General features: G+C 41.8%; 1 protein-coding gene and 1 pseudogene across 7 annotated transcripts in view; one reads left to right on the top strand and one right to left on the bottom strand.

Annotated features, from left to right (window-relative positions):
- The window catches only part of Hecw1 (HECT, C2 and WW domain containing E3 ubiquitin protein ligase 1), a 282149-nt gene that overhangs the window by 188858 nt on the left and 68062 nt on the right, over positions 1–25229 (bottom strand). For 2 of the 7 annotated variants that reach the window (XM_028859893.2, XM_028859900.2), the window contains exon 2: positions 2007–2064. The exons of 4 other annotated variants lie outside the window; for them this stretch is intronic. In XM_028859893.2, the coding sequence (XP_028715726.1) occupies positions 2007–2033 (27 nt within the window). In that variant the 5' untranslated portion in view covers positions 2034–2064. Of the gene's footprint in view, positions 1–2006; positions 2252–25229 lie in introns of those variants that run through there. One more of the 7 variants, XM_037205930.1, reaches the window with a different exon arrangement.
- On the top strand, positions 13547–24199 carry LOC114685589 (annotated as a pseudogene).

Genomic DNA, 25229 nt, shown 5'->3' with positions numbered 1-25229 from the left:
TTGATGTGCCATGCTTTGTTGATGCCCATGGGAGGCCTGCCCCTTTCTGAATAAAGACAGAGGAGGAGTGGATGGGGAGCAGGGTAGATAGGAGGTGGAGGAGGGAACTAGAGGAGAGGAGGAAGGGGAAACTGTGGTCAGTATGTAAAATAAATGAAAAAATTAATAATAAAAAAGTAATTCTAATCCAAAACATACCTACCTCCCCTAGCTAACACAGATGGTAATTTTTCTCAGCATAAAGGAGAGAGAGAGGGACAGAGAGAGAGAGAGAGAGAGAGAGAGAGAGAGAGAGAGAGAGAGAAAATGAGAATGAATAAGGATCAAGGAGCAAGGGTTCCAAAGAAGAAGATTGTTTGGAGATAAGCAACATCTAGAACTTAAGGTGTGAATGTTTTACCCTGTATTTAGAAGAACAAAAGATCTAACTAAAGATAACTTGGATTTAGGGTTCCCTCAGTAGTCATATCTTTCTAATGAAGAAAGTTGCTATTTGTATGATACAGCAGCAATGTTCTGTTGCAGAAGGAAACCACCTTTGTGTGAGTATAACCTCACAATCTTGCTAGTGTCACAAACCAACACACATTGAACAAGGGGCTTTATTCTTTTTCCTACATGGTTAATTCAAGAACTAGCTAAATACAAATGCTGTACTTAGTAAATTTCCAAAGTAATATGCAATGTAAGCATTTTTTTTTTTTAAACAAAGATTCTCTTTATGTCTGACTGTAGAACTATTAGGGACCTTGTAGTTAGGGATTCCAGTTCAGACATGTGGACCAAGTTGAAGTACCGCTTCTCACTCACCAACTGAGACTTTGCAGCATCCATTCCAGCCTGAGTAGCCCAGCTCCTTCTCATGTGAAACAGGAACAAAAATCTTATCTACCTCTTAGGAAGTGAACTCATAGGGAAAACACGCAGTGTAAATTATGTTTTTTTCCCCCCTGAAAACCAAAGCTATTACCACAAGTAAGTGACTATCTTGAGTAACTGTCCTCCAAACCAAGCAACCACCATCTTGGGAAATTCATCTGTACCCCTCTGCCTTGCAAGAGATCATCCAAGTCATTCTTGTTGATTGTTTGAACCCAAGCAGAGAGGGCAGAGTGGGCCATGAGATTCTCACCTGAGTATCCAGCTGTTCCATACTTGGTAACTTAAGCAGCCTGGGAGAGGGCCAGAGTCTATAGAGGCCAGAACTGACTAGAGAAGTTGGGCTCCATCTATGCTGATGGGGGGAGGGGCTCATCCCTGCTGGATAAGGTTTTTCAGGTGCAACCTGTTGGGGGGGGAAGAGTGCCTCCACTCCCGTAAGTAATTCATCCTCACCTATGCTCCCCGAGAAAGCCCAATAAATTCATTGGTTCCCAGAGTGAACTTTAGCAGAATCATGTCTGTGTTTGTAATTGGGACCTTAGGAGAAGGGATAGATATTGGTTAGGCTTTCCCTGGGAAGGAATTTTAGGAACAATGGCACAGGAAAAGGAAAAGGAGGGGATTTGGCAGGAATTATGAGAGAAGTTGGTTGAAAGCATCTTCCATGAAAAGTCTTTAGAAACAAGAGCAATTGCCATATATCCTTCCAGAGTCTCTGACTCTGAATGAAGAAAATGCATTGTTCTTACCCCAAGGCATATAGCCAGTACCCATATTAACTGTCACATAATTACCTATGGCTCTTGAATATAATTTTTAAAGGATCACCACAGTGCATTTGATTACATATAAAAAATTACTTGTGACAATGGTACATACACATCACACAAGAAGGACTTGACATGCAAATAACATCATCTCAAAATGGAGCACAGTTGGATTCTTGGGGGATGCAGGTCATGGAAGGGATGGGTGATAGATCTCAAATGTTGAGACTGCACTTGAGAAAATTCTGGACTGGGCAGCTTCAATAGTTTCTGGGCTCAGGCACATTCCATTATGAGTGGAAGGGATTATAATGGAATGACATGGATGGTTTCTTATAATCAGAAAAGCACACTGACCTTCACACTACACAGGTGCAGCAGCATAATGAACCACCACGTGTATGCGCATCAATTCCTGGGAAAGAGTCCAACGAGGTTAACTTAGCTTGTATCCCAAGCAAAGAAAAACAGTGACATTACCCACACAGAGGAACATGCCCCACTCCCACCAACATCCTTTGCTTAGAAAAGAAAAACATGTAAAAGGGAAAAAGCCACATAACAATTGTAACTATTTTGACTAAATAGGTAAAATATCACATATAATGTCATGCCACAAATAATTTGATCTTTAATTTTAACACTTAACTTTAAGAACTAAAAATAATAAGAAATTATGTTTTCTCTTTCCAATAAACAAAGAGTTGGTCTCTTGGGGGTCTTCAAGAAAGAAGTTTTGTCTGCCTATTCCTTTAATAAAATTACATAAAAGAATCCTCAGATATGTGCTATGCAGAAGTATTACTCAGAACAAAGAAAGTGTGTATATGATTAAACTGCTAAATATATAATGGATTTCATCTCAGCACCCTTACTTATTTAGGCATCTACCCAGATATAAAAGAGTAAATAGGAAGTACTGTCCCCTTACAGGGATTTTCCAGTATAGTCCTATCATCCCAAATGTCCAGTGTCTAGTGTCCTAATTAGTTTAATTGTTAACAGCTTAGAGTCATCTCAGAAGGGATCCTCATTCAAGAAACTGATCAGATTAGACTGAGAAACCCATATAGCATGTCAGTGGGGGATTGAATTGATTTTGAACTTACATAGGAGGGTCCAGCCTATTGTGGGTGGTACCCTTCCAGGGCATGGGTCCTGGACTGTGTAAGAAAACTAGCCTGTGAGCAAGCCCACAAGTGGCATTCCTTCATTGTTTCATATCAAGTTCCTGCTTGAGTTCCTGCCGTGACTTCTCTTAATGATGAACTAGAACCTGTAACTGAAGTAAACCCATTTTTTTTCCCTAAGTTGCTGTGGGTCAGGGTGATTTATCAGAGCAACATACTCAAAGTGCAACAACTATTAAGTGATGTAGTAGGCCACAGCTCACTGTGGGCCACACTGTATCCTAGGCACGTGGTCCCAGGCTATGTAAGAAAGCTAGTTAAGCTTGAGCTTATGCATGAGGCAGCAAGCAATATCCTCTATGTTTTCTACTTCAGGTTCCTGCTAGAGTTCCTTCCATAACTTTCTTAAATGATAGAACGGTGGTTTGAATGAGAATGCCCCCCATAGGCTCATATGTTTGAATGATTAGTCACCAGAGAGTGAAACTGTTCGGGAAGGATTAGTAGGTGTGGCCTTGTTGGAGGAGGTGTGGCCTTGTTGGAGGAGGTGTGTTACTGGGGATGGGCTTTGAGGTTTTAAAAGCCAATGTCAGGACCAGTGTCACTCTCTCTGACTGCTGCCTCTGGATCATGATATAAAGCTCTCAGCTTTTGCTCTAATACCATGCTTGTCTGCTCCCCTCTGTGATGGCCATAGCTATACGAAACTGTAAGCAAGGCCCCAGTTAAATGCTAAGAGTTGCCTTGGTCATGGTGTCTCTTGACAAAAATGGAGCAACAACTAAGACAGATTATAACTTGTTAGCTGAGATAAACCCATTTCCTTCCTAAATTGCTTTGGCCAGATTGTTTTAGCCCAGCAACAGAAGATAAAAATATAACAGAGATTGGTACCAAGATGGGGTGTTGCTGTGATGGACCTGACCTTTCGTACTACTTTGTTGGAAAGTATTTGGAACTTTGTGAAAATGTTTGGAACTTTGATTTGGAAAAGTCATCGAGTCCTCTCTCTCTCTCTCTCTCTCTCTCTCTCTCTCTCTCTCTCTCTCTCTCTCTCTCTCTCTGTGTGTGTGTGTGTTTAATGGACTGTTGTAATGGGAGCTTGGAATATAAGAATTCTGAGAGAAAAGCATCTAAGGAGGCCTGGCATGTGAGGTTTCACAGGAAAGTAAAAACCCTTAGAACTGGACTAGGGGGTGTTTGTGTGATATATTGGTGCAGAATTTGTGATTAACTGGGACTGAAGAATCAGCTGTGATTAATAAGAGATCAACATCACTGAGGTGAAATTCATTGGGAGAATAGGAAAGTTATTCCTCAGGCTTAGCACACAGACACTGTGGTCTTTGGAGGCCAAGGCTGCATTTCCAGATGGCAGCAGAACTTAGCAAATAGTATGAAAGAGTTGCCCAGCGGATACTGATTTTACAGGTATGAGGGGGTCATAGAGACCAGCTGAGGCTTGGCAAGGTGTGACAAGGTTTAAGTCCTTGTGAAGAGGACAGGGAAGGTCATTAGCTGCAATGGAAACCCAGGATATTGGAGATCCATGACAGTGAGATATCTGTCAAGGGCAGTTGGAACCTAAGAGGAAAGCTATGTGTGCTGCAGATGGCAGAGCTGGAGAAGTGGGGCTGCCCAAGCCCTTCTGGAGCCAGAAAACTATACAATGAATTCTAGATGTCAGACATTGCACTGTAGGATTTAGATTTACACTGCTAAATTTTGGGTTTGCTTTGACATGATTGCTTTAATGCTCCATTTGGAATAATAAGTATGCAGCTTAAAAAAAATTACAAGAATCCAGTCAGGAGACTGGACTTTTAAAGAGACCTTGAATTTCTTTCTTTCTTTCTTTTTTTCCTTATTTATTTTACATTCTGGCCGCAGCCTCTCTCCAACACTCCCCCCACCCCACCCATGTCCCCATTGGAGACCTTGGAATTTTAAAGTGGTAGAATTCTTAAAGACTTTGTATGATGTTAACATGAGAGCTTGAGGACAAGGGATGAATGGTTGTGGACTAAAATGATGTGTTTGTGTGTCAGGTTGACAAGAGGTAGCGTGTCCTAGTGAGCTTCAGTTGTCAACTTGACATAACTTAGAATCGTCTGTCTGAAAAGGGATTCTCAATTGAGAGATCACCTGGATTAGGCTGGCCTGTAGACACACTACGGGGGCAGGGCACTGTCTGGATTATTATTTAATATAGGAGGTCCCAGTGAACTGTAGGCAGCACCAGTCCCTGGGCAGACAGTCCTGAATGACCTGAGAAAGCTAGCCAAGTATGAACCTGTGAGCAAGCCAGCAAGCAGTAATTCTCTCTAGTTTCTGCTTCAAGTTCCTGATTGAGCTCTTGCCCTAACTTCCCCCAGGGATGGACTGTAACCTGTGACTGAAATAAGCTTCCCCCTCCTCATTATTTTGGTTAGGATATTTGATCATAGCAGCAGAAAAGAAATTAGGATTGTTGGGAGCCGTGCAACCTAGTTTCTGACCAGTATATGAGGTACTTGTCCAACTGCTCTCCAGATAAGGCAAAAACCCATGGGGACAGTCTCACGTGGCAAGGACCAGTGGATTTTGGGACAGTGCAGAATATTACTGGCACCATGCAGCCTGCATGCTCTCTTCTCTATAGTAATAGTGATGATTCTCTTGGTGGTTTTAGTGTCATTTTGTCAATCATGCATGGGACAGATAAGATCATTCCTGGAAACCCCACTTTTTCTCGATATCTTCCTCTAAAATTCTTTGGGAGCTGATGCTTCTCAGGTTCTTTTTGGGGGATGCCAGCTGTCCCTTCAGACCCTGGGAGCTGTTCTGATTCAGCACTGACAGGATCGGAGGCAGATCACCCCCATTTCTGTAAATGTGTTTTGAACGAGATTGTTGTTCTTGAAAATGTGTGCCTATGTTTATCACTTTTAGTTTTGTAAAGACAGGATGTACCTTGCTCAATATTTGGTCAAGCTAGCAAAATAATGTGTTGTTTGGGTTTAAGGATGTTTTGATGTAAAAGTTGGGAAAAACATATTTGACATACTTGTTTTTGCTGGAGGTTAATGTTGGAGGATGGGGAAAATTTGTTTGTTACTATGGAAAAACATGCTTGTTTTTGATGTATAAATAAAGACAGCTGGAGCTATTTGGGGCCAGCCACTTGTGTGAAATTCATCTGGTGGTCGGACGATTCATTTCTTCATGCTGCTGCCCCTTCCCCATCTCAGGACCTGAACCCGGGCTGCAGCTGGACAGCAACATAGAATATTCAGGAACAACATACTATCAATACTTTAGAAACCTTTTTAAAAACAAGCATGAAAGAGCTGAACAGAGAGATGCCAGTCATAGAAAAATGCTTATGAAATCTGTAAGGACTTTTAAAGCTAGGTATCATTTTGGTTCATGAGTCTTCATTTTGATTGAATGACCCCTTCTTCCCCTGAAGCCAAAGTTAACATGAAATCATTCAAATTAGCCTATTCCAGAAAAGAAAAAAAAAAGCACCATATGATGTCAACATTTCATGACTCTGGTGAAATTTGAAGCTTTGATGACAAAGGAGTTTGTCTGATGGGGCAAATGGGAAAAGGGGGTGCCTCTTTTGGGAGGGGAGAGGGAGATAAATATAGATGAAGGGGGGATGTAGGTAAAATAACAACTAGGATGTTGAAAAGGCCATAAGGAATCATGATATTAACTATATAAAAACTATAATATACATAATTCTGTATATTTACATATTATATATATATGTATGTATATTATGAACTTTTCTTATCTGGGTTGACAATGCTTTCTACAAGAGCCAAGATCACCTAGCAAAACCCCCAATACCAGACTTGAGAATCCCTTTTGAGTTGTTGGTCAGGGCTGTCCAAGAGACTGCCCAAACACACAGCCTACTTCTATTGCCCTTGGTTGCCCCCAGAGGTAGAAAGTAAGTTCCTATTGCTAAGGACACCATGCACTTTGAAACAGGGCCCAGAGGCCCCTGAGCTGGAACTGACCTAAATGCCTTCTCCATGAGGACTAGCTTTCATGGGTACCATAAGTCACCATGCAAGCTTCCAAAGAAGAGAGGCAACTAACTCCTACCCAGCTATGATGCTTATGAATCATGTCAATGATCAGCATGCCACAATAACCCTAAGGGTTCAGTATGGGAATTAAAACCTACTCAACAAGAGGGAAACTGTACCTGATACTGGAAACCTAGCTAACTACAGAGTGTTAGTGAATTCATGTATATTGGAGGGGAACCTACAACCTCTACTTTACCAATCCTATATAATCCCTAGCAACAATCTAAGCATTTGTCTTTATATCCATGGATATATGTAATCTTTACCCCTCCTCAAGGAAACATCTCTTTGCAACAGGTAGAGACTACTTACAGAAAGCCACAACCAATCAAAAAACAGAGATATGGAGCCCAGTCCTAATATATCTACAAAACACTCCCACACCTAAATCTCAGGGAACATTGTGGAAGAGGGAGCAGAAATACCATAAGCCAGAAGATCATAGAGTTTGCTCTGAGGTTTTTATCTCCTAGTAATGTCAGAAGCTACATCCATAAAGTCTCACCAGTGTGACTGCCCAAACATGAGCTGAGCATGGACAACCACAAGAGATACACCAAAATGGGTGGGGGGAAATCCTATAAGGCCTCCACCCTACATAAAGAACTACAGGTAACTAAGAAATGCAGAAAATGGGAGGAATAGCACAGCAATTGTTATCCAATACCAAATGGTCAGTCCTAAAAACATACATACTAGTAACAGAATACAGACTGAGCAGGTTATATTTAGGAATATAAATGTATAGTATATAAACATATACGTATATCCATGTAATAACAATTAGTGGAAAAAGAGGCCATGAATTTCAAAGAGAGCAAGAGATATATATGGGAGAGTGTGGAGGGAGAAAAGGGAAGGGAGCAATATTAATAAGAAGAGGAAGAGGAGGAAGGAGAAAAAGAAGAAGAGGAAGAGGAGGAGGCTGCCACAGCAAAGAAGTCACAGCAAATTTGCATTCTGGGTGCATTTGATATGTTCCTAACCGTGGTCTGAGCCAATCCAGCATCATCTATGCTCTAAGCCCTTCTCTGTGCCTGGTGATACAGGGTCCTCAGTAATGATGGACACCACATTACATCCCTTCCTCTAGCCATTTACACTATCATGGCCACTAGCTTCCTCCTCAGTCCCTTAGAAGTCTCCTCTTCACTTACCAGCTCATCTTGTCTAGTGTGGAGACTGTCGGGGCCTTAAAAATGTACACTAGGGCTGCATTCTCATGCAGATAGCTTTTGTCTTAGTTTGCTTTCTATTGCTGTAATAAAACACCATGACCAAAAGCAACCGAGGGAGGAAAGGGTTTACTTGGGTTACGTGTCATAGACCACAGTCCATTGAGGGAAGCCAAGGCAGGAGGAACTGAAGCAGAGGCCGTGGAGGAACACAGCATACTGGTTTGCTCCCCATGGCTTGCTCAGCCTGCTTTCTTACACCATCAAGGACCATCAATCCAGGGAGGCACCTCCCACATGGCACTCCCTATAATGATCTGGTCCCTCCCACACCTGTCATTAACCAAGAAAATGCCCCATAGACTTGCCCATAGGCCACTCTGGTAGGGACATTTTGTCAATTGAGGTTCCCTCTTCTCAAATGACTCTACTTTTGTCAAGCTGACAAACAAACAAAACAAACCAGGATAGACTTCAACACTGTCCAACACTGATAACTCCTAAACGTCTGTGACAGCTCAAAGCACTCCTTCGGAGTTCAGGCCTAGTGCCACACACTGGACATCTCACTTGTACCCTGGCCAAGCCTAGAGTCTTTGTTCTCATGTCCAGTTGTTTTTCTAAAGTCCAGACTTAATAATAGTTCCTCCATGCACCCAAATCTCCTTGTCAGGAACATGGAAATCGACATCAATTCCTCTATACCCCCCACATCATAATCTTTGCCCAAGTGCTGAGATCATCTGCCTCTACATTTTAGTTTTGTGGAGTTCATCTGCTTCTCACCACTTTTGCTGCCTCCATTATAGCCTCCTTCTTACTTAATCCCAATCGAGTCTAACGGTCTGCATTCTCACTCTTGCCCTAGATATATTCTCTACAATGGATGTAATGATTTACTTTTTTTAAAAAATCTGGGAAGGAAGACTCATTGTGTTACTCTCTTGTTCCAGTGTCTTCCCACTTCTTTAGGTTCACATTCCAAACACTGGCTAGAGACTTCCTTCACACAAACATGAAAAGTGGATCTGGCCATGCTCCTACCATCGGCTCCATTGCTGTCTGCTTCCTCCCACTTCCTCCCATCCCTGCAGGGGATATTACAGTGCTAAAAGGTACTTGGTTCTTCCTCTGCCTGGCATCTGTTTCCACTGGTCCTTTCTTTGCAATAATCTTTAGTCCTTAGCCTCCTTGGTGTTCTTCCGCCCTTAACAGAGAGCACAGAATAGTACCCTATTGTTTCTTTGACAGTTTGAAAATGAATTCTAGTGAGCTGTTTATGAACAGTTCTGAATTCAGAATTCTGTGGCACTTGAATAATTAGGATGGAGCCTGTTGTAGCAGGGGGCCTTGAGAAGCTAACAGAAAACACCTAAAACAGGCTTCAGCCCCACTGATCTCTCTTCCTCTGTAACCAAATTCCTCCTCTCCCATTTCTATTATAAATGGCTTGTGGTAAATTCTGCTGCTTAGGGAAAAATTTCTGCTTATGGGGCAATTCAGCAAACTCTGTTAATCAAGCATAATACATCCAATCAAAATATATGTCACTTTGGGTTGCTGTGGGGTGGGAGCAATCAAGGGTACAGAAGAGGTATAAAATGCTTAGTTTAACTAACTTGGGGCTCAGTCCTTAGACAGACATCTGCTGAGTCTGTGTATATAAACACTAGACAATAAACTTGCTTCCTGGCTCATGTCAGGTTGCATACCTTATTTCCTAATCCAGTTTTCCCCAAAACACTATTACAATGGTATTCTCATAATATTCACCAGAATGTGATGAAAGAGTAGCTGTCCAGGGCTGTTTAAGTCTTCAAGGATCTCATAGCCTAGATTTTTAAATACTTTATTTTTATTATTATTTTAAAAAATTATATGTGGGTGTTTGCTCGTGAGTCTAGACATCCTAGAGACCAGAAGAATCTGATCCTCTGGAACTGGAATTGCAGATGGTTGTTAGGTACCTGATATGGGTTCTGGGAACTGAACTCAGGTCCTTTGGAAGACCAGCAAGTGTTCTTAGATTCTGAACTATCTCTGTAGCCCCCATAGACTAGATTTTAAATGATATAAAAGACTTTTGTTTCACTGTGAGCCAGGCAAGCATAGGGAAGAGTTTAGCAATTTGTAACTACCCTTGGCTTGAGCTATGCACACACCCCTGTGACAATAATGCACCTAGAAATCTAGGACCCCTACCTGCGTTGAGTTGCAAGTGTACCTGACACTGAACAATGGAATAAGTTCCTCTTCCCCTTGACTATCAACAAGAATGGAGAGTTGCTATTCAAATATTACTCCAAGTGATATTGGGTAGGAAAGCAAGGGAGTTAATCAAGACTTGAGCTGGTCTTGGATGCAAATGCAATTAAAATAGTATCTCTTGGTGAGCTTTTAAGAAAAATAGCCATCTTATGCTAGTGCACAATTAGGTGTGCGTATAATTAAAATCAGAGGCATCGTGGAAAGAGACATGGATGGTAGGAAAAAGAATCTAATGTAACTTAAGTGACAATCAAAACAGAGAACCTAACTCACTATATACACCCTCTAGGAAAGATTCTTCCTTCTCTTGAACACCATAAAAGAAAGTCCCAGACATCAACTGACGACCTAGAGTACCCTCACCCATGTGACCCACTGTCACTCTTGACCACATATTTACTTCTGATCATTACTATAACTCTGCTTTTTAATAAAGTTTCCTTGATATTTTGTTATCTCTGTGTGCTGTTGTGGAATATTAATTTAAGATGTGTTACACTCAGTTATGCTGTAGAATATTTGTTTAATGATGCAAAGATGTGTTATATTTGTTTGATTAAATAAAATTAACCTGGGATCAGGAGACTGAGTCAGCATCTAGCTGACAGGAAGTGGTAGGGAGGAACCATGTGTAGCTAGGGTTCTTGAGTGGGGGCTGAGCAGAAGGATGCTCGTTTTGGGGAGCTAGGAGAGAAGGTTATCTACTTGCTATTCAGCCTCTCTGAGCGAGCAGGATTTCACTTCAACCTTTGAATCCTGAGTTCTATGGAGGGATAGAGATCTAGGTAAAGTTCCCTTTAGTGGCCGTGATAGAGCCGTTGCCAGAGGGAACAGAATTCCTGTCTGGCTAGGGCCAGTGCAGTGCTAGCTGCCAAGTTGCAGTTGCCAATTAGGACAGCAGTTGCTTAAGGGGCAGTTACTGAATTTAATGGGAAAAAACAGTGCACCCTTATTTTTATTCTTTTACTAAGAAGCCAAGGAACTGCAAACACCTAGCATAGACCCCAAGCACAGTAACAGTTTGTCCTAAGACAACTGTTAATCCAATTATTCAAATACATACAGCAGAGTAAAACAGGAAGGGGGAAAGGAACATTCATAGTAAATGTTACTTACTTAGCACTTACCACTAAGGATTTTGGTATAGTTCACTTCAGGCTTTTATTATTATAAACTGCCTTTTATAGTTTATTACTTGTTTAACTGGAAAATTTGATTCTGGAAGAGGAATAGGAGCATAAAGTTTCCTTGATATTTTGCAATCTCTGTGTGCTGAGACTTCATAAGGAAAGTGAGTGGGGATTAAAAACAATTTAGCTACATATCTAGAAATCTCCTAGCACCCAAAGAGCAGCACCTGGATGGGATTCTCTCTCAACAATGAGCTCCAGCCTGTGGAAATCAAGAAGCCACAGGGGGACAGGCGAGCTGCCTGTGGGAAAGTAACCAGATGTGTGTTCCTACTTCTTGCCTTCACCCCATCTTTGGCTCTACAACTCTGCACAGCTGTTTATTTTTGTTACAAAGGATCTGGTCTGATCACAGCGAATGAATGTAAAGACTTGGAAGCCCTAAGATATCACATGACAATGTTGTATGGCTTTTTGGGTAAGAAAAATTTTAAAAGTTTACTCATCCTGAATAGAAAAGGAGCAACACTCTTCTCCCCATTACATAGACAACATTATAGAAGAGGGTGTTAAAAACTATAAAACCAGAGCAAGAGGTGGAGTGGAATGTAGCTGTTTTCTCCTGTTATGTGTGACATAACCAAGGTCATCATTAAGCAGAGCAGCTGTAGTGAATTATGGGAGAGTTTATTCACAGTTATGACAATAAAATAACCAGGACAATATAGTTGATATCTATGTCAATGGTGATGAAGCTTTAATATTCCATCCTGGGAGGATAAGAGGGATAATAAGACTCTCATCTGAGATTCTGGTCATCATTTATTCCCACCCAGCTGCATATGGCTTTGGACACAGGAATTAGAAGGTTAACTTGGGGTAGAACCAAGTGGAGCTGCACATGACTTGCCCAAGGTCCTGTAAGTAATTATAATAAATCCATTTGTTTATCATACTGGACTTGACAGAATTCTTCTTTGGTCTGTCACCTTCTTGAAGTCATGTGGCATATATGAGTAAAGTTTTATCTGTAAATATCCTGAAGTTAAGGCAAATATTTCTTTAAAAAAAACACAACTATATTCAGTTCCTTGTCTGAACTCGATTATTTATGGCCTTGGTAAAACCTAGTTGTAGCTCATTTCACAAGGTAGTAGTAAAGTCTGGTGGGAAAGACAGATCTGAAGACACCTGGGACTCACAAAGGGGGCTGCCTCACAAGGTCTAGCCCTTCCCAAGATTGCTCTCTGATGAGTCCTGACCCATATCCCTGCATTACTTCCCAGAGCTTCTGGCATCCTCTCTAGTGTCCTGTAAACCAGTCGTTCTTCTGCCTGGGCCTGCCTTTATTTATGAGTGCTGAAAGGTGCTAATACCATCTTTGTTAGTCTAATGATCAGCTGCCATGGCTAGGTCACCTGGAAGAGATGGTTTTATAAAAAACAAAACAAAACAAAGAAAGCAGGCAAATTATTATACATAAGCTAGATAAATAGAGGATTTTTAGGAAGACAAGATCATTCATGGATAGGAAATATATAAAAGCTAGAAAACTGGATAGGGAATGCATGCTTTAATTTTAGCTCTCAGGAGGCAGAAGCAGGCAGAACTCTGTGAGTTCAAGACTAGCCTGGTATACAGAAAGATTCAAGACAGCCAAAGCTATATAGTGAGAGTTACTCTCTGTCTAAAAAGAGCTAGCAATATAATATAGAATATTGAACATTTAAATATTTTGAGAATCATAGAAATATTGTACATTTTCTTGTCTGAAAATCCAAGTCATACAGGTAACAAAGAATATAATGAGAAGTCTTCATAATCCCATTCTTGAGGAAAGCCAGGCAAAATTATGCAAAACTGACAGGCTTACCTCTGCCTGCAGCAACTAAAGGCTTTTTTGTGTTGATTTCAGCATCCCATTCAACTTTCCCATCACTAATACGGTAATGTAATACTATCTAGTGACAATGGGTAGTGAAATAGCAGCATCAGTCACAAGTTTTGAAGGTGAACCCCCTAGAGGGCACTCCACTGCTAAGATGAATTGTTCAGTAAGTTTGGTGTAGTAAACACATCTTCTCCTTGCCAGATTTTTAAGTTAGCATGGATTTCCCAGGACGTAATCCTATGGTAAGTGAAAAGCAACTAGTCTATTCAAAACTTGAGCCTGGACTACAGGCCTGGCAGGTATTGACCCAGTTGGTTGAAGACTAGGTAATTTATGTCAACCAGATCAGGTGGGAGGGCCTGCTGCGAGGCCCAGACTATCGAACCTGTCACCTAACTTGTGTTTTTTGTTTGTTTTCATTTCTCAGGAATCTGTTCCTCCCAGGGACCCTCGGGGAGGGGGATTTTCATTTACTGTCTGCAGTAGCAGACAGCACACACACAATGAACATTATGGAGTTTAAGCCCTAGAAGCAGAGCTTACGTTTGAGAGGAGAGAGCAGCATCATAAACCAAAAAAGTGAAAATTCACATGTTATAGAATGAGGGGTTTTGTTGTTGTTGTTGAGACAGGACTTCTCTGTGTAGCTCAAGATGGCCTTGAACTTGCCATCCTCTATCCTCAGCCTTTTGTAAGCTATGCATGCAATAACTCACAGTTTCTATTATGCCTTACTCCAAGAGTAGGACATTTTGATAAGGAACAACAAGTTAAAACCAACATTTTAAGCTGTGACTAGAAGATGAAATTTCCATGAGTTTTCTGGAAAAGTGCCAAAGATAAGAAGACGGGCGGCAGTGGCACACACCTTTAATCCCAGCACTTGGGAGGCAGAGGCAGGTGGATCTCTGTGAGTTCGAGGCCAGCCTGGTCCACAGAGCGAGTTCCAGGTCAAGCACCAAAACTGCACAGAGAAACCCTGTCAAAAGAAGGAGGAGCAGGAAGAGGAGGAGGAGGAGGAAAAGGAGAAGAAGAAGGAGGAGGAGGAGAAGGAGAAGGAGAAGGAGAAGGAGAAGGAGAAGGAGAAGGAGAAGGAGAAGGAGAAGGAGAAGGAGAAGGAGAAGGAGAAGCTGCCTTCAAGTAAAGAAATGGAAAGGAAGCAGGGCGGTAGGGTGCATGTCCAAAAGAGAACTCTAGGCACTAGGAGGAGCAAGCACAGACATCCTGAGGTAGGAAAGCACTTGAGCCTCTAAAAAAAAAGGCAGGGAGGCAGGCCAGCATAGCCAGACCAAAAGGAATGAAGCGGAGAACAGAGGGAAATAAAGTTAGAATTAAAACCGGAGGACAGATCATGACAGGCTTAGTTCTTTGGAAGGATAGCAGTGGTCATACATGAGGCATGGAGTTACTCAAGACGCCTGAATAAAAAGTAACATGATCTGGTTGGCATCGAATGTCCAGAGTCTGGCTGCTGCTTTAAGAACATGCTGGAGGGAAGGCAAAAGAGGGGGCTGGGAGTCCTTGCATGACTCTAAACTAGACATGACCATGGTACAATCAGAGTGGGCATAGTGTGGAGAGATAATTTGGATGGAAATATGGACAGGAGAGAGTGCTCACTGCTAGGGCTGCCTTGCATGCAATTTGAAAAGCTTCTTGCTAACCTTGACTTGTTCAGACATACTTATATCTATGCAGCTCTTGCCACGCAAGGAGGCTGGCTGCTCCTTTCCTACTTATCTTCCTACCTGCCATGAAACCTGTTCCTCCAGGTGTCAAACAGAGTGTTTCTTGTGCCAGCAACTGGAATCTCTGACCACATCGTTTTTCTAAATTTGCTCTTTCCATTATGATCATTGCAGTTTCTATTTTGTCCATTGTACCACTATACACATTTCAAGCTTTACTGCGTTTATGAGAATTGAACTCCTGTGACCCAAAGAAGGGCAAAAATGAAAGATAAGAGGCTGTCTGAAGGCCCAGAGCCATCAAGACCAGATGAAATGGGCAATTTCTAGCAGAGGCACCTTGCTTAAAGGTGATTGATTCCCACTCAGAAGACAGAGACTTCTGGCAGGATAAAAACTCATGGACATGGTCAGCCCAGGGTTTTTCTTTTTCTTTCCTCTTGCAATAGAGGATTATCCTGAATCCCAGACAGGAGGAAGCCAGCTGCTTTTTCGCAGGAGTGATAACCTCAGGGTTTCTTCTCAGTGGTACAAAAGTGCACAAAAAGGAAATATCTGGCTCTCATCACCTCATCCCATGGGTATGGGGAAATGATGATAATATTGTTATTGCAATGTCCATTCACTGATCCATGAACCTCATGTGCTCTCTTAGAATAAATAAGAGTAATTATACACACACACACACACATATATGAGACTATATATAACTATATATATGTGTATATATATATATATATATATATATATATATATATATGGCAAGTGGCCATCTCTAAACACATGCATATATATATACAACACTAAAAGACTAAAAGGGCTCAATAAAATATGTATACATATATATATACATATACATATGCATGTAAAGGTCACAATTAGAGGAGAAATGGTCATGAGTTTGAGAGGGGTGGGCCATGAAGGGAGTTGAAAGGGGGAAAGAGAGCAATGGAAATGATGCAAATATAGAACTCATGTATGTATGAAATTCCCAAAAGAAGTTTTAAAAACAAATTTTAAAAAGGCTAGTTGGCTGTGAAATATAGAGTGCCCTGTGGCACCCCATCCAACATTCTATTGGAGTAATCCTTAGTGCCCAGCCCATTGTCACACATCTTGCTCATGATGCTTGTGGAGAGAGAACATGTCCCCACCTATGGACTGTGGACTCAGCCATGAAATATGTAATAAGCTTTGGAAAATGAAATACGATATCCACCTTCCAGCAAGAAGTTAAGCAGTATCATGGATTTTCACCTTTTTTATTGCATGTGCACCGGCACATTTGGAGGCTAACCCACAAAGTTCAAAACAGTTGCAGCCAACCTATAACCAAAATGTAATGTGAGTGAAAGATAGCTCTTTAGTGTGGTAACCAAGGAAACTGCATGGATGTTGGTTTCAAAGCATCACTGGCATGCCAAACTAAAGTTCTGTACCCACCTTCACAGAGCAGAGCAAGGAGTCATGTTCTGATTGTTATTATGCCGACATATACTCAGTGGGTCCCTAGACTGACTCACTTTGAAGGAGAAACTTCATGAGTGAGGGGCAATTTGAAAATAATTATAGACTTAAAATATCACTGAGAGGCCTCTTTTCCCCTCCTCCAAGTGACCCATTCAAACCATGTCCATTAATGGAGCACTCTCCTCTTTCCTTCTGTATTTGCTGATCTCTCTCACTGAAATTTCCAGCTCTTTCTGTATAAATAGTTTTGCCTGGTCACCGTCAGGTCTCAGCTTCAATTTCAGGAGGTGTCTCATGAGCATGCACTTTGTTTGCCTCCCCCATCTCCTTTTCCCCACAAGGACTCATCCCCTGCTGACACAGGGGAACCTGGACTCTGCACCTCCGTTCCGGCTGGCAGGAGCTCACAGCAAAATTCCTGTATTCTCATAAGTTGATATCTCAAAACATAGAAACCATGGGCGGTGTAAGTATCTAGCATTATCCCAAGACTCCATCTTCTCCTTGAGTTTATATTCGTGGATCGATTCAGTCTCTTGTCTGGTAAGCAGTGAGATCCGTGATTAGATGTAAACACAAGCATGATACTAGAGTCTAACCGATTTACACTGGAAAGTATTTGTATTCTACAGTAAAGGCTTTTTTCCATCATAGCATCTGGAGAGGGAGTGGAAGGAAGATAAACTGAGGGAGGTAACTATCTTGTCCCCCTCCACTGTTTTCCATGACAAAATGAGATGAGGGAAAAGCTATTGCTCATGTTAAGCCATATACCTTAAAGGATCTCATATTTACAGACCTACTGGAATAGGCTTCACTAGAATTTAATAGTTTGAGGCATTGGGGGAGCAAAACAGTATGACTTTAATAATGGCACACTGAACCAAGTGAGATAACATACCAGGTGTACTCTACCCAGAGAACCCATGCCATATGCAAGGACCACAGGGATGCTTGTAAGAGAAGGGCCACAGGGAAAAGTACTTGCACATGGCAGAAAAGAGAAGGACCATAGGAATGCTTACACATGATGGAAAAGAGAAGTCATATTCAAATGATGAGGGAGGCTAACTGACTCTGTTGTACGCCAGGCATATCAGTGCAGAAAGGTAGTTCAAGCCTCCTTCTACCACTACCTGCCTCTGGGATACTAAGCAATTTGTGGTTTCTTACTTTAAATGAGAATTACAAATACATGCTCTCTGTAATGTTTTTGGCAACTGTAAGTGAGAAAAATACGAAAAAATCATAAGAATATCAGGAGACTAAAGCCAACCAGTCCTTTTCTGCTTTATTAAAAAATAACAACAACAACAACAACAACAAAACACTTCTGGGACCTGTGAGATGGCTCAGTGAACAAAAGGAAAGGGATTCCTGTCAAGCCTGACAGACTGATCTCAATCCCTAGAAACCACATGGTAGAAAGAGAAACAGACTCCCAAAGCTTGTCTTCTAGTCTCCATATGAGCTTTGTGGTACATGTACACACACACACACACACACACACACACACACACACACACACACACACACACACACACACAGAGTATTGGCAGCATAGGAAGAAAGCAAGAGAAAATAAATACATGTAATTAAAAAATTCTGCATCCATTCAGACTTGCAGAAAAGATGTTTTAATTCCCCATACACTTAGATTTACTGAAAATTAAAAGGATATTAGAATGAACTTCCTAATTTTATAATGTACGTTTTTCTAAATGTAAACTTTTTGCTAGTTGTGTTTTGTTTGTATGTTTCTCTCTGTGAGAGAAAGGATTATAAAACTGACACGCACACGTGTGTATTTTTCCTGAATCATTTAAAATTAATCTGTTGACAGAATGTTCTCTTATTCCTTAACATTTTGGTTTGTACAGCCTAAACACAATATATTTTCTTATAAACCATAGTACAATTATTTTTAAAAATGAGGACATTAGTGCAGGTGCAGTGCCTGGGCGAGTACAGGCACTTGCCACCAATCCTGAAGTTCTGAGTTCAATCTCTGCAGCCCACCTTAGGATAGAAGAAAAGAACCAACTCCCCAAATGTGTCTTTTGACCTACACAAACACACACACACACACACACTGTTGCATGCACAAACCTCTAGATGCAAATAAATTAATATTTTTTAAAAGTTAGGAAATTATCATTAAAGCGACACTATACCTAATCAAAAAAATCTTACTCAGATTATGCTAATTTTCTTAACAGATTTTCCACTATTGCATTAGTGGCTCATCTTGCCTAGCAGTTTGGTATTGTTGCACACATGGTCTACAGCTACATAGACTGTTGAGCAGAGCCTCGGCCCCCACCCCAACAGCCTGTAGAGCAGCAATTTCCAGCACTGTGAGGGCAATCCACAGAATGAGCTTCCAGCTCAGCTCCATTACTTCCCTATGTCCTGTGATTAAGGCCTGCGATATCCTTAGCAAAAGGGTCTCACTGGTTAGTTCTGGCAGACAGCCAAGAGTCATCAATTGCTAGGGTTGTTTCAGGAGCCTCAGGGACCTCCCTAGAGGTACAACTTGTAGGAAAGTATCCTAGCCCCAGATCTGGGATTTTCTACCTTTGTTTTTGTTTTTTAATACTCACTGATAGATTTCTGTGACACTCCTCTCTCTCTCTCTCTCTCTCTCTCTCTCTCTCTCTCTCTCTCTCTCTCTCTCTCTCTCTCTATCTCTCTCTCTCTCTCTCTCTTCCTCCCCCCCCCAACCAAACACACACACTTGCTGTGGAGTAACCCTCCTGTACACTGTAAAGATTTGTCACTCAAATTTGTTTAATAAAACAGTGATTGGCCAGTAGCCAGGCAGGAAGTATAGGCAAGGTGACCAAACTAAGGATGATGGGAAGAAGGGCAAAGTCAGGAGTCACCAGACAGATGCAGAGGGAGGAGGAGATGAAAGTGCCATGCTAATAAAGGTGCAGCAATGTGGCAGAGCATAAATAAGAAATATTGTTTCATTTAAATGTAAGAGTTAGCTAGTAACAAACCTGAGCTATTGGCCAAGCATTTATAAGTAATATTAAGCTTCTGAGTCAATTATTTGGGAAGCAGTTTCCAGGTACTTGAGACTAAGCAGTCAAGACAGGAAATATCCATTTATACACACTTTTTAAAAGAAGCATATATGGCAAGCATCCAAGGCCAACCCCTGGTCATCAAAATAAATTATTTTGTACATTATAGTGCACAAAACAATAGAGGGAGAGATGATTTCATAGAGGATGATTGAAAAGCATCATGAAATGGTTCTGTCACTCTGAAGTGCACAGTGACAGCCAGGCCTGTGGCCTTAACAAGGTTGGCCCCTACTCTTTGGTTGCAGAGGCCTCTGGGGAACTGCTTCTTCCACCCATCCTGCTGACCTCACCTCATAACATTGGAGTTAGAGGTTCAGGTATTTCTTCATGCATTGCTGCATGGCCCGGAACTGGTCTATAGTCTGATCATTGAATTTACTCTGTGCTATAATAGAAACAGGGAAAGGTGAACTTGAACTGCTCCCTATGAAGGCCACTGGTCATTTCTCCAAAACAAAGACAATTCTAGTTAACGTTTCATTTGAACAATATCAATCTGGGTTCTTTGTGTATGTTGTACCATCTCTGTACTGCTGGGAATTATAAGATCTTTTGCTATCACGTGTACAAACTGATCTTTCCTTTCCTTCCAGCAGTAAAGCATGGCTGCTCCACACACTCTAAACTGGACAAAATAACAGTCTCTGGTCTGTAACAGATACACCTGCCAGCTGGAAGCACTGAGGTCTGCAGGACCACTTCTACCAGCCTGATCCTCCTCACCTTCTCAGCCCCCACTAGGGTCCTCAGCCTGCATCTCTCTCCTCCACTTAATTAATTGACAATTAATCCAAAGAAAACAAATATGTCACCTTTGATAAAAGTCATTCATTATAAAATAATTAAAAAATATTAATTATCAGTTAATTGGGTCTTATTTCAAATAGATACTTGTCTTGGGACAAAGTCTTGTACCTAGTTGTGGAGTTGTTCACTTCCCAGGACAGAAAAGACTCATCATGCTTTGTCAGGGGATCTGTAGTTAAACCTGTGCATTGATAAACTCTTGAAAAGGGGAAAATGCTGATCTATGTCTACCTTCATTCACATTTTCTGTATAATATTTTAGTGACCTGATTTGATGTTAAGTAGCCTCAAGTATATTTTTAACATAATCTTGGAGCTACAGAGTTCATCACTCTGTTTACAGAAAATACAGACCAAGAACAGTAGACTCGAAGCAATTAGTTCAATCAGATTTTTAGTGTTAGAAAAAACTCTGGTCTCAGTTTAAATATAAATAAATTTGTTATTGAATGTATGAAAGACCACAGATATGACTGTAAGTAGCAGGTAAAGGATGGAGATTTATGATAATTAATAATATATAACCTAGTAAGAGTAAAATGAAAACGATCTATTTTAAAGCATCCAGATATGTACATCGAAGCATCCCCTTTCAGACACCATACCTCATCTTTCCATAAATGTGCAAAGCACAGACAGAGGGGTCACTGAAAACATCTGTGATAAATGGAACAGTTATTTTTGAAGAGGATTTTCTCTTTGTTGGATGCCTTTGAAGTATTACACCCTGTGAATAATGCATTGAGTTTAAATTTGAGGTAGGACTGTATCGCTTTTAGGAAGAGTGAATATAAATTCATTTTATCAGATCAATTTTAGAAAGGAATAAACAGAAGTTGAGAGTTTGAAACAGAATTCAACTAATACCTCCATGTTTGGGTATCCTTTAGAAAGCAGTAGTAGTCTGAATGAGAATGTCCCTTATAGGTTCAGTTATTTAACACCTGGTCCTAGTTTGATGGTGCTGTTTGGAGACATTTAGGAGATGAGTCCCTGATGGAGAAAGTGTGTTACTGGAGGTGGGTTTTGAGAGCTAACAGCCTCGTGCCACTTCCAGTTAGCTCTCTTTCCCTCCGATTTGTGTATGTTCTTGAGAATGTGAGCTCCCAGCTTCCTGTTCCAGCAGCCATGCCTGCCACTTTCTGCCATGCTTCCTCATCAAGGTAGACTCATATCCTTCCAGAACAGTAAGCCCAAATAAACCCTTCCTTCTATGAGTTACCTTGGTCATGGTGTTTTGTCACAGCAACAAAATGTAACTAATGCAAAAGTCTTCTTTCTTCCAAGGAAGTCATGTCACCCTGGTAGGAAGATCACTGCTCTGTGAGACTGTGTTCTTTGAGAACTCTAGAATTAGTATTAATTAGTACTGTGTCACTAACATTTACCTGTTTCTAGGTACAGAAAAACAAACATCTATAGGATTAGTTCATTCAGTAAAGAAAACTGTGGCATTCTAATTAAATGATGGGAGCTGCTTAAGTAGGAAATTGGAAAGACTGGAATTTTCAGCGAATTGCTGAATACACACACACACACACACACACACACACACACACACACACACACACACACCCCTCTTCTACTTAACCTTTCCAAACTCCTCCACTAGCTTTCTTTAGCATACACAAAACTTATCTCCCAATAACCTGAACTGTCTAATATTCTTCTAGACTCACACCAGGGTCTCATTTTCTGGAAATTAGCCTAATTCTTTTTGGTTGATGACAAGAGACATATCAACTTCTATTGAACTTCTCTAGATGAAGGATCACTGACTACACTGTCTGGTGCAGTCAGTGTAGCAGGCTGCAATGACCCTTCATGGAGGAAGATAGCTCACACAGGCCCACAGGGTCTGATTCTAGGTAGATGAGGAAGCTGCCAGTGCCACAAAGTCAAAGGCCACGTAGCGGGTAACTTCAAATCATGTTCAACTCTGTCCATCCTTTTGAGCCAAATCGAAAGGTTTAGAGAGTCATGGTGCTATGCATTAAAATTCTCCCGACAGAGTCAGTCCATTGCTTTAAATAGAGACATAGCAGAGCGGTGTGTGTCATAGTAGAGCTGTGTGTGTCAGATAACCTATGTCAGGCATGGCACCTTGTTGTCCCTCTCCACAACTCACTGTCTTCATTACCTCTTCACTCTGGGATAACTCCCAACCTCTTGCTTTATTTCTTCTCCTTCCTGCCAGCATTCGAACATGTCCCCTCCATTCTCACTCAAACAACTTATTGATCTCCTTTTCTCAGCTGACAGTGGAAAGACATCTGGCTTCTCCCTTTTATATCTTCTTTATGTCCTACACAGTTGCATCTTAGTTAAAAAGAATCATTATCCAATCCCAACATTTTTATTAAGAAACTAGAAAATGCACATGAGGGGCCAGAGAGGCAGCTCATCAGTTAAGACCACTTGCTCCTCTTGCAGAAGACAGAGGTTCAAATACCAGCACCTGCTTTGGGGGCCTCATAAAGTCCTGTAACTTCAGTTCCAGGGGACCTGGAGCCCTATTCTGGCCTCAGCACGCATCAGGCACACACACATACATGCAGGCACTCACACATAAATATAAATAAATAAAGAAATAAGAAAAACAAATAAAATAAATAAGAAAAAAGAACATAAAGGGCAGTCTGGTGTGGTAGCACAAGCCTGTAAACCTAGCACTAGGAAGCAGGGGGAAGAGGATCACAGCAAGTTCAAGGCCAGCCCTGACAACATTGTGGCATATGCTTCAAAAAACAAACAAAACCAAATAAAAACAGACAGCAAGGCCCCTTTGTGTCTCACAGAGACAGTGTGGTGGTGCCTGCCCAGATGTAGGGTAGGGCAAGGGTACTGCTGCTACAGGCTGTCAGTACAGGGGATCAGGCTTTGAGCTTCCTTAAGGACTTCTTGGCAGGTGGTATTGACTCAGCTGTTGCCCCTGAGGGTCAAACTGCTGTTGCAGGCCCAGCATACCTGCAAAGAGATCAGTGCAGAGAAACTCTACAAAGGCATCCTTGATTGTAGTGTGACAACCTCCAAGCAGTGGGCTTCCTTTCTTTCCTTCTGGAGGGGTAGCTTGGCCAATGGCATTGGGCACTTCCCCACCCAAGCTCTCAACTTCACCTTCAAAGACAAGTACAAACAGATCTTCCTGGGGGTGCTGGTGCCTGGATCGGCATAACCTGGCTTCTGGTGGGGCAGCTGTGGTCACCTCCCCCTACTCTGTCTGCTTGCTGATTTTTGCTAGGACCAGATTGGCTACCGATGTGGGCAAGGGATCTTCTCAGAGTGAATTCAATGGGCTGGGCGACTGTCTCACAAAGATCTTCAGAGTCTGATGGCCTGAAGGGTTTCCATCAGGGTCTTAGGGTCCCTATCCTGGCAATCATCACTTACACAGCTGCCTACTTTGGAGTGACACTACTACCAAGGGGATGCTGCCAGACCCCAAGAATGTACACACTACTGTGAGCTGGATGATTGCCTAGAGCTTGATGGGCTGGTGTCCTATCGATTTGATACTGTTTCTCCTATGGTGGTGATACAGTACGGCCGGAAAGGGCTGATATTATGTATACTGGGGCACTTGACTGTGGGAAGAAGATTGCAAAAAGAGGAAGGAGCTAAAGCTTTCTTCAAAAGAGCCTGATCCAATGGATTAAGAGCATGGGGGGTGCTTTTGTATTTGGTATTGTATGATGAGATCAAAAAGTATGTCCAATGTGTTCGAAACTCAAGTTCACTGGTTCACAGTGGACTTGGTTCACAAATTCACAGATCCATTGTGTGATTTAAAAAACTATTCTTAGGGGAATAAAAAGACAGATCATGGCTAGAGCTAGGCCTCAGAAAAAAATGCTTTGTTGAGTATTCATTTAACCATAAATATATTTTTTATATTTATTTTACATTTAGATTCTCATAACACACAGAAGATAGCTTATCATACTTGTTTAATTATCTGAAGAACTGATAATGAAAAAAGCAACCAAATGTGAATCATTAATAAAGTCTACTCCATACAGAAAACCAGAAGAGAGCGCAGGCTTCTTGCTCACTCTCATCTGTTAAGGGAGTGAGAGGGCGGGAGGAAGGAGGATACACTCACAGATATTCCAGTGCTTTCCTAAGGAGATGATAAGAATCATCAGACAGTCCTGAGAAAGAAACGGTTCAGGTGCCTGAAAGAACTCGAATCAGAATGTGCCACCCAGGAAGCAAAACGATGCCTCTCACCGCAGCCTGGAGAACATCACGGTGTCCCTGACTAAGGATACCTGGCTGTGAAGATCACTCTGCTTCTAAGCTAACAGCAGTGACAGGGCATTGTCAGCCTGTAAGCTGGACTCCATCTCAGAGTCTGTCACAGTCTATCTCAGGCAGGATGGGTGGTCACTCCTGAGCTGCCTTCCGGAACTATCTAGAGCCTCATACAGATAGGCAAGCTAAGCTGACATGGATTCTCCCCCCCCCCCCCCCCCCCCCCCCCCCCCCCCCCCCCCCCCCGCTTCCCCCTGCTAACACAGCCACACTAGATGCAAAGACATACAAATGCTAAATAAAGGATACTACTTTGTATAGAGCATCAACTTCAATACCAGCAGAGGTTCCAGGAATGTAGAATAGCTAGAAGCTGAAGTAACTTGGATAAAAGTGAAGCCAAAGGCAAATCCAAGCCTGTCAGAGCTGAACATAGCTATACATCCAGGGCTCAGGCTTTTCTTGAAGGGAGATGAATCCAGACCCCAGGTTCCCCACTGGAAATCAGAGGCATTGGAGGGTCGACATCCATTTAGAGAAAAGGGGCCAATGCTGCCTGTCATCAGCCACCAAAACATGAGCCA

This window comes from Peromyscus leucopus, chromosome 5 (genome assembly GCF_004664715.2).
Source record: "Peromyscus leucopus breed LL Stock chromosome 5, UCI_PerLeu_2.1, whole genome shotgun sequence".
Lineage (NCBI taxonomy): Eukaryota > Metazoa > Chordata > Mammalia > Rodentia > Cricetidae > Peromyscus > Peromyscus leucopus.
The sequence above is the reverse complement of the archived record's forward strand: the minus strand, read 5'-3'. Positions and strand labels throughout refer to the sequence as shown.